General features: G+C 39.8%; 1 protein-coding gene across 1 annotated transcript in view; it reads right to left on the reverse strand.

The window, feature by feature from the left end:
• The window catches only part of KIF13B (kinesin family member 13B), a 192,824-nt gene that overhangs the window by 43,848 nt on the left and 139,728 nt on the right, over positions 1–9,248 (reverse strand). Inside the window, 2 exon segments of the mRNA XM_014546454.1 lie at positions 827–938; positions 8,612–8,665. Of these exon segments, the coding sequence (XP_014401940.1) occupies positions 827–938; positions 8,612–8,665 (166 nt within the window).

Below are 9,248 nucleotides of genomic sequence, written 5' to 3' on the forward strand. Positions count from 1 at the left end.
CCCCTTAGTGACTGATAGAACAAATAGCAAAAAGTCAATAAGGGCAGAGATGAGATGATCACAAGCATGATGACCTAATTGATATACCCAGAACACGATGCCCCAAAACAGAATAGACATTCTTTTCAAGTACAAACAGAATGTTCACCAAGACAGAGCAAAGGCTCCAAAAATTTCAAAAGACTGAAATGTTAAAGAGTCTATTCTCTAATTATAATTAAATTAAATAAGAAATCAATAAGAAGACCCCCCCCAGATATATGAAAATGAATTAACATGCTCAATAATCCATGGCTCAAAAAATAAATCAGAGGTAAATTAGAAAATATTTTGAATATATAATAATGAAAGCACAGCATGCCAAAATTTGAAAAATGAAGAAATAACAGAAATCAATGAAACAGAAAATAAAACCGAATGTTGGTTCTGTGAGAAGACTAATAAGAAAATATTTCCCAAGTCATTTTATGAGGCCAATATAATCATGATACCAAAAGCTAACAAAGACATTATTATTATTATGAGTAAAGTACTGACAGATATTCACTGTAGAACATATACACAAAAATCCTTAAAATGTCAGCAAAAGGAATCAAGCAAATATAAGGGATAACATATCACTATTGGGAAGTATTTATCACAGGAATGCAAGACAAATTCAACGTTCAAAAATCAGTGGAATTCAACATGTTAAGACAAAGAGAAAAACCCAGATGGGCATGAACTAGTAGAACAGCGGTTACCTGGGAGGAAATCCTGATTTATACTCTTTCTGAAAGCTGCTGGAACTTCATGACAGTGATTGGCAAATGAAACCCTAACTTACCTGGATCAGGAGAATGGTTATTCTGGGGACAACCAGGGAGGGATGGGGCGACCGGAGCGGCTCCTCTGGAAACTGCGATTTGGGATACATCCTGTTGACTTTCCCACCGGGCCTATAGGAGAAAATTGGTAATTTTGATTCAAATCAATCATTTAACAACAACAACAATAATAAAAATCTAAAGATATTTAAGAAAAAACTGTTATACATTACTAAAGCTTTAGTCCCTGGACAGGACATGTCCAGTTTGATGACGTACTTTTCTTCTTTAGAACAGCGGTCGCCAACCGGTGGTCCACGGACCACTGGTGGTCCATGAGGTCTGAAAGATTGGCGACCACTGCTTTAGAGCATTCATTTCTCAAGTAGTAGTGATACCTCACATTTGGATCTCCCTCCAGTTTAGCACTTAGAGTCTCCTCAGTTCCATCCTCACATTCTTCCTACTACAGGATGCAGCTTCCCGCAAAATATGGATATACTAACACCTTCCTTCTGAAAGACTCCCTGTGTTCTGCTTCCTGACTTCCCCGAGATGCCCTTTCCCACGGCAGACTCCCGACTGACTCAGGAACAACTTTAGTGGAGGCAGGTGTCTCTCCTCTCCTCTCCAGGGGTGCATCTTTCCATCCATTCACATATCATCATGAAAGTAGAAATTCTACAACCGTGTACTACCATGCTTCTCATTTTAAATAGACATTAAAGATAAGTTCCAGTTAAACCCAAATCAAGCAATCACACGTTCCAATAATGGAAGTCTCTGGATTAACAAGTTTTATTGTACTCTCAACTTATTTTATAAATTCCCATTAAAGAGATGTCCTGGCATAATACCCGAACAACGCCAGCCAGGCGGTGGACTAATTTACCATGCGACAGCTTATGGTGAGCCATAAAAATGGTGATACCATCAGAGCACTTTTAACATCAGTCCCACCTAGGACAGAAAGAAACTCCAACCAAACATTACAAGGACAAAAACCAGTAATTGAGATGAGATGCAAATCTCTTAAATGCTTCAAGTTCCCTTTGATCCTGTAATAATCACTAGAGTTAAATAATGGTATTTTATATTCATTCAGGCTAGTATTTCACAGATGCGTGACCCTGGCGATCCACTTGAGTTCTCATTAGTAATCACCTGCAAAGCGAGGTCTTCACTGAGCCTGAAGATGGATGGAGGTGGAAAGACCTCTTAGGTTTCAGATATGTATTGGAAACCTATCTGCTTTTAGCGGCAACCTGAGTACTGATCATAAAATCAATAAGCCCTAAGTGATCTGGATCCTCTTTACCTGAGAGAACACTCTTCCCTAGGAACTCTCTCAGCACTTGATATTTAAAATAATGGCATGATGTTTAGCGTTAGGAAGCAAGAAAACAAAAACAGACATGAGAGACGATTCGGGAAACCGTGAATCTGAAATACTTCATGGCAGGAGCGAATGAATCACACACTGACTTAAGACTTGCCTGTTTCATTAATGTTCTTTGCATTGAAATGTAATTATCTCTCCTGCCCGGGCTGCTGCAGCTCTGTGTTCTGGGACTTCACAATCAGGGGGCCGGACACGAGGGCCGACGCCCTCAGAGCTCCGCAGAGAGAAGAAGCCTCCTGCTGTTCACAATGCGAAGCTCATGCAGGGTTGTTTTGAAGACAACTTACTTAATTTGAGAATAAATTTATTTTCAGGTTTTCTATTTTTCTGCCTTGTTTGGCAGCTGACAGAGTGGCACTCTGTCCCTTAGGAAAACTAAGGACCTGATTTGGAGTCAGCACCTCGGCTGCTCGGTGCATAATGGTCCAATGACAAATAACGCAGGTGTCACCTCTTCCCCAAGGCGCTCGCGGGGCTCTCCAGCTCCCCGAGTAATTTCTCCCCGTTGGCACTCCCACACACAATGTTACTACCAAGTCAGAATGAAAGCAATAACTCTTACTGTCTCATATATTCAAATATCTCAAGTGAGAACATTTGAAAGGATGCATGCGGTACCTTAATTAATACCGCCTTAGCCATACTGCTGGCCTATCGGATAATGAAAAACGGAGACACATTTCCCTTCATCCATCTACCTTCACCGTCATCGTAACCTTGAGGAATCGTGAATGCTAACTGTTCCCAAGTCTCGCCGACCAGACACAAGGACACAGAGCATCTCAAATCACTCTGGGCTGGAAGGAGCCCTGCTTGGGAGGGAACAACAAATGTGGATGATAAACTGGGAACAACACTCCTTCATCCTCTCCGACACCCGCAGACCTCTGGGGAAACACTCACCACCACCACTCACTACACCCCTATCTCCTGCAGTACGTGCCCCGTTCTCCTGCCAGAAATGAAACCTGTGGTTCAGGGTCTAGCTATACACACTGCCCCCCCGAGGACAAGGACTTGTGTCTTTCCAATAAAATGTATATGCCTGGCTGTTCTATGGTTATTCTCCCTTTACTGAAATGTCGGGGGTGGGAGGAAGCATCCCTGTTAAAGGTACTTTAGAGGGAGATGAACTCGGGACAACGAATAAAAGGCACTTGGCCACACAAGTTCTGCTCTCTTATGAGCTCAGTTCTCAAAGTCCAAGAATATGGTGGGTTTTTTGTTTTGTTTTAACTTCAATCACAGTAATCTATACCCTTAAATCTAAAAAGATAAGTCTGATCCGTTTTCAACTTTCTGCCTGCCTGTCTATTGAACTTCAATCAGCCCAGATGAGGAGGCGCAAGAGAAAACTCCGGCTTCCTTTTGGATCCCTACACCAGCTTCATATGTATTAGGGATTATTTGTGCTCCCAGGCTGAAATCAAGGAAATAAAACCCTATTCGAGACAGCCATTTCTGTAGCTAGCACCACGTTTACAGGCAAACTGAGCAGGCAAACACAGGAGCCTCTCAGCTGACTTGGAATGTGGTTTGGTCCCCTGTCCACCTCTGTTTTTCCACTACGGCTCTTCGGACAGACATGGAACCTTTGGGTTTTCTGTAAAGAGGTTTGGTTTTCCATCAGGAAAGTGACAAAGAGGTATATAAAGTGATATTCCAGATTCTAAGGTGGCTTCTAATGCAACTAACAAAGCATCATTGGCATCAGCCTTAACTAACTAACTAACTAACTCAGGGCAGTTTTCAGGAAGGTAATGTGGCCAAAACACACAACTCAGTTTTGTTAACCAAATACTCATTTAAGCTGTGCATCAAAAACTCTAAACACTATCTTGCAAACTTATTAAAAATATAATTCCATCTCAAATGGCTTTAGAAATACCACCCAATACCACCCCACCACCAGGCTGTCTGCCTGCTCTCTATTTATGAGTCTGTCTCTATTTTACTTGGTAGTACTTTTTTTTCATTAAATTCCACATATGAGTGAAATCATATGGTACTTGTCTTTCTCTGATTGGCTTATTTCACTTAGCATAATGTTCTCCAGGTCCATCCATGCTGCCAAAAAGGGTAAAATTTTCTTCCTTTTTGCAGCAGAGTAGTATTCCATTGTGTTTTCAGATGAAAAAACAATCTGCTGAAATTAATTCTGCACCTAATATGAGCCCATCTTGGTAGACTGGTCATGCAAAGTTTGCTAAGTTTTCATCTGATCTAAAAAAAAAATTGCCTTAACAATCATGATGAAATATCCAGTAATGATAAATAGCAACATCACTGCAATTAGGGGTATTTTATATTTTTTAAGTGAAAAGCTTATTGAGAGTGATTTATTTTAGGCCCTAAGGTGAATTTAAAAGTTGGGAATAGTTCATAAAATTCAATTTTGATGGAGTTCAGTAAAACTATTGCAATTTTAATATGTAACAAGCATCAATAAATAAGGAAATGTGAAATATGACTGGCTGGATTCAAAGGGTATAGTATAGGCCAAACTAGATGGTTTTAGTACCCCGACCACTCCCTCTCCCCTCCCTGCCGCACCTTTTAGTGTCGCTCTGCTCCCAAATGATTAATCTTTGCCATGACATTAACTGAAAATTAGGAAAGAATGGAGTCCTGAATCTACGTTGTGGCCATTCCCTGATTCCAATCGTTACTGCGGCTAACCTGAGCGTTCCAATGTCACACAGGGGAGGACACAGCACATCAAATTCTTCTGTACAAGTCTGGTTTCATAATCAAGCTCAGAGGGACAGATACATAGATTAATGTAAACAACCCAGAAAAAGCCATGCAAGTTGGCAAGGTAGGTGTAACTAATATAATCATAATCTTCAATCATTTCAAAACAAATTTTCTAGAATTTTAAGCATCATCAAGTCCATGATAAAATTATATTTCTGACTCAATTCTCTTGAACATTAAACACTTCTGTGCAAAGAAACCAAGATGGTCCAGCTGAGCTAAGTTCAGTGTTGTCAAAGGAATGCTCAAAGGACTTGCACCATTTTTTCACTCCTCTCCCCTGTCCCATGCTTCAGAAAAGAACATCTTACAAGTTCCCAAATATTTATTTGTACTATTTGCTTAATACAAATTAACTCCAACTCCTCCCATCCCAGAGCCTTCTAAATTCAGTAAGATGCCTTAGTTCCTAGTCTTTTCTGACAAGTACTTTTACAATGTTAGGCCCAGTTAACGAGGAACATTTGAAAGGAATCATACATACTGACAACCAAAGTTATTTTTACAAAAGGGTGAGCCCAAAAAAATTAGCACAGAGTCAAATTTAGTCATCTTATAAAAACTACATTTAAAAATTCAGTCCTGCCCTAACTGGTTTGGCTCAGTGGATAGAGCATCGGCCTGCGGACTCAAGGGTCCCAGGTTCGATTCCGGTCAAGGGCATGTACCTTGGTTGTGGGCACATCCCCAGTGGGGAGTGTGCAGGAGGCAGCTGATCGATGTTTCTCTCTCATCGATGTTTCTAACTCTCTATCCCTCTCCCTTCCTTTCTGTAAAAAAAAAATCAATAAAATAAAAAATTCAGTCCTAATCCCAAGGCAAAAGCAAGAGTAGTAAGTTTTAGGTAGTAGGATAGTACTTGTATCCCACTCATTAGGCAAACCTAATGGATTAATTACCTCTCCCTGGATCTCTGAAAACTGAAGAATACAGGAAGTCCCCAAAAGAAAAGAAAAAAACAACGTGAGTCTCTGAGATTTCCCAAAACAATTTCTTCAGTCATCTTTCCTTTAGGGTTTTGTGCGCAAATTGTTAGGGATAAACTAAGTGGACACCCTCTCAACCCAATACATACAAGAGAACAAAAACTTCCAGCAATTTAAAAGGTAGAGAATAAAATTTTTACATTTTAATTTATTTAATTTGTAAAGAGGTAATTTGTTCACATGCTCCAAAACCAAATAATATAAAAAGGCATTCATACAATTCAAAGTGAGAAGCTGCCTACCTCCCTCCCCGTGCCTGCTCAGTTCCCCACATATTTCCACCCTCTCTCTCCCAGGCAGATAAGAAATGGTATTAGTTTCTCATATATCCTCATACAATTTCTTATGTCTGTATAAGCAAATCTATAAATTGCCACACACTTCCCTCTTGTCCCCTCCTTCAATAATACAAATGGCAGCCTACTATACATCCTGCACTTCATTTTAATTACTTAGTATATCCTGGTGATATACTAAGTTTATACACTAAATTTCCATATTAGTACCTGGAGGGGTTCCTTATTGTTTTTACAGCTGCACAGCATCCCACTTATTTATTGCACATGTATGTGCACACCCAGGTGCATATAAAATGTATGTAATCAGATTAAACAAACGGACATTTAGTTTGTTTCTAATCTTCTGCCATTAAGACAATGGACTCCCTTGTACTCAGGTAATTTCATATGCATATAAGCACTGTTGCTGTGTAAAGGGATTTAATAGGGTTTAGATCATTTGTATGTTAATTAGTTTAAACACTACTCAATTCTGAGGAACTATATTATGGGTAGCATTAATAACAAACTTTGAATTCCAGGCAATGCCATATTTGAAGATGTTTTTTCATTGTTTCATTTAAAAGGCCACAGGGTGAACTCTGTTCCATGCTGCTAACGCTGGGGCAGTAGGGAGGGGGTCAAGGGGGTTCTTTTCTCACTAGTAAGAAAATATAATTTTAAAAGTATTTATTTTCCCTAAAAATCTGTTAATATGCTCTGCTTTGGATGATAAAACTACTGCGGGGCCCTCGTCTGAAAGTAGGGGGGCCACCCTGTACTCCCTACTGAAGTGAGCCCGAAATCAAACTCTGTTGCTTAGTGTTCTTTCCACTTTGTTTTCGAGCATCACAGTTATAATCCTCTATCATGAATTTCCTTATTTCTGAAACAGGTCCCTCCATAAAAAATCTGTCTTAGAACACTTTTCCTCTACCTTTCCCCTAGGGAAAAGCAAAGGTCTCTACTTTTTATATGTGAACATCCTTTTAACCTGCAGATCTGGAGACAAGCACGGGACAGTAGCAGATGTTGATCGAAGCCCAGTTATGCCTGGTACCCTTTCAGGGCTCGTTCCACGGCTGCACTGGGAACAAAGTTAGCAATGGCCAGCTGGCCCCTCCGCTCTCCCTGACAACACCTCCAATGTTTGTCAGAGGGTGGGACTGCCATGGCTGAGGAAGACTGCAAACTGGGGAGAAAGGTATTTAAATTTTTGAAGTGTACGCCAACTGAAAATATATATTGCAACGGAGTGGAGGCATCCATATCCCTGTTGCTGGGACAGCACATTGACATGGGAAAAATCTGAGAGGGTGGAAATCAGGCTTTCCACAATTTTGTTAAGTTACCCAGACACCCCAAGAAGTCAAGATGACTCAAACAAGGAAAGTCCTGGAAGAGTAACCAAAGTGTGTAAGGTTATAATTATTCATTTAAATGACACGTCCAGCTAACTTCTACCCAGCCCTTCATAGAAGCTGCCCTGGGAAAGGTCTCCAATACACTCTTCGTTGTCACATCCACAATAGTCTTTAAGTTCTTACTTTATGTCTCTAAAGAATCTGGAACCCTTTCTCCTCCAGTTTCCAAGCCACTTTGCCTCCCAGGCCTTCCTCCCTCTCTGAGGACTCCTCTCCTCGCTCTGGCCAGCTCCTGTTCCTGCACTTGCCCTCCGAGCTTAGCCTTGGTGATAAACCCCTCCCACTAGTTCAACCCCTAAGGTTTAAGATATCAACACAGAGCATGTTATCCACATTTGAGAGTGTCCCTCCCACTAGTTCAACCCCTAAGGATATCAACACAGAGCATGTTATCCACATTTGAGAGTGCTAACATCTAACCAGGGTCCTCAAAAAATATCACACACAAAATTGTAATATGTGACATCTTCAAGAGATCCCTTTAAGTTAATAACAATGAGATATCTATGCTTAAAACTTGTTCAATTGGGGAAAGCTATATTAACAAGTAAATAAATTCTAGATAACAAAATTTCTGTTCCCTCATTTTTCTTTCTTCTAACAAAAAAACTAACTTTTAGGTATCATCTTCATATTTCTTATACATTTTCAATCATTCTATCAATATTTTACTATTAAAAATCTGATTTGAAGTTCCTTTTCTGACACAAACAAGAAGAGTATGAACTTAATAACCAATTTGTTTTTGAACCCAAAAAAATTAGAGTAACAAGAAGGCCTATTAAATCATATTCTATCAGATAAAAAGAAATGAACTCTAAACACATTCCAATAAATTCCACATGCATAGAAGAGTAGAAGAGATTTGGGCCTGCAAAACTAGTGTGTGGTCATTGAGAGGAGAGCCGGATGAGAAACAGGTCTCTGAGACTGACAGAAAATAGTTATTAACACGTACCTTGTTGCTGCCTAGACTGTAAGAAGGAATGAGATCTTGTCGGCTGCCAGACAACTGAAGAAGAAATAAAGAGGAAGATTAGTCCTTTATGTGTAAAAGTACATAAATCTATGGCCCTGGAAATACAAGATTTTGAAAACTGAGTCAACAGACTGTTCCAATTGGGTAGTAGCAGACAGGCAGCCAAGGCCACAGCTGCAAATGTAGACTAGTGGCCTTTGGGATGAGAGGCACATTTTTTAAAATCAAATTGGTTAGCCACAATTTTAAGAAGGGAGGTTTGTATAAGATCAGATATCCAGTTTATGCTAAGGAAACAACCAACTGGGCCTGAATAAGAAATACTTCTATTGTTTATCCCCTTCCATTTAAAAGATACCAGGTTACTGGTTATCTTATGTATCTGATCTTATGACTCCTTTTTCTGGGTATTCATAGCAAATGTATATACACAAGCTATTTTAAATCATAGGATTCTAAATAATAAATCTCAACATGTATCAGTACATTTAAACGTATCATTTTCTGAAGGAATGAGAGATATGAATGCTGAATTAAAGTGATACTTCTTAACCTCGGAGAATGTTCCCAACCATTCGGTCTGAGAGCACCGAGCGATGTCTTTCAGTCACTGCAG

The sequence above is a fragment of the Myotis brandtii genome, unplaced genomic scaffold (assembly GCF_000412655.1).
Source record: "Myotis brandtii unplaced genomic scaffold, ASM41265v1 scaffold447, whole genome shotgun sequence".
Taxonomy (NCBI): domain Eukaryota; kingdom Metazoa; phylum Chordata; class Mammalia; order Chiroptera; family Vespertilionidae; genus Myotis; species Myotis brandtii.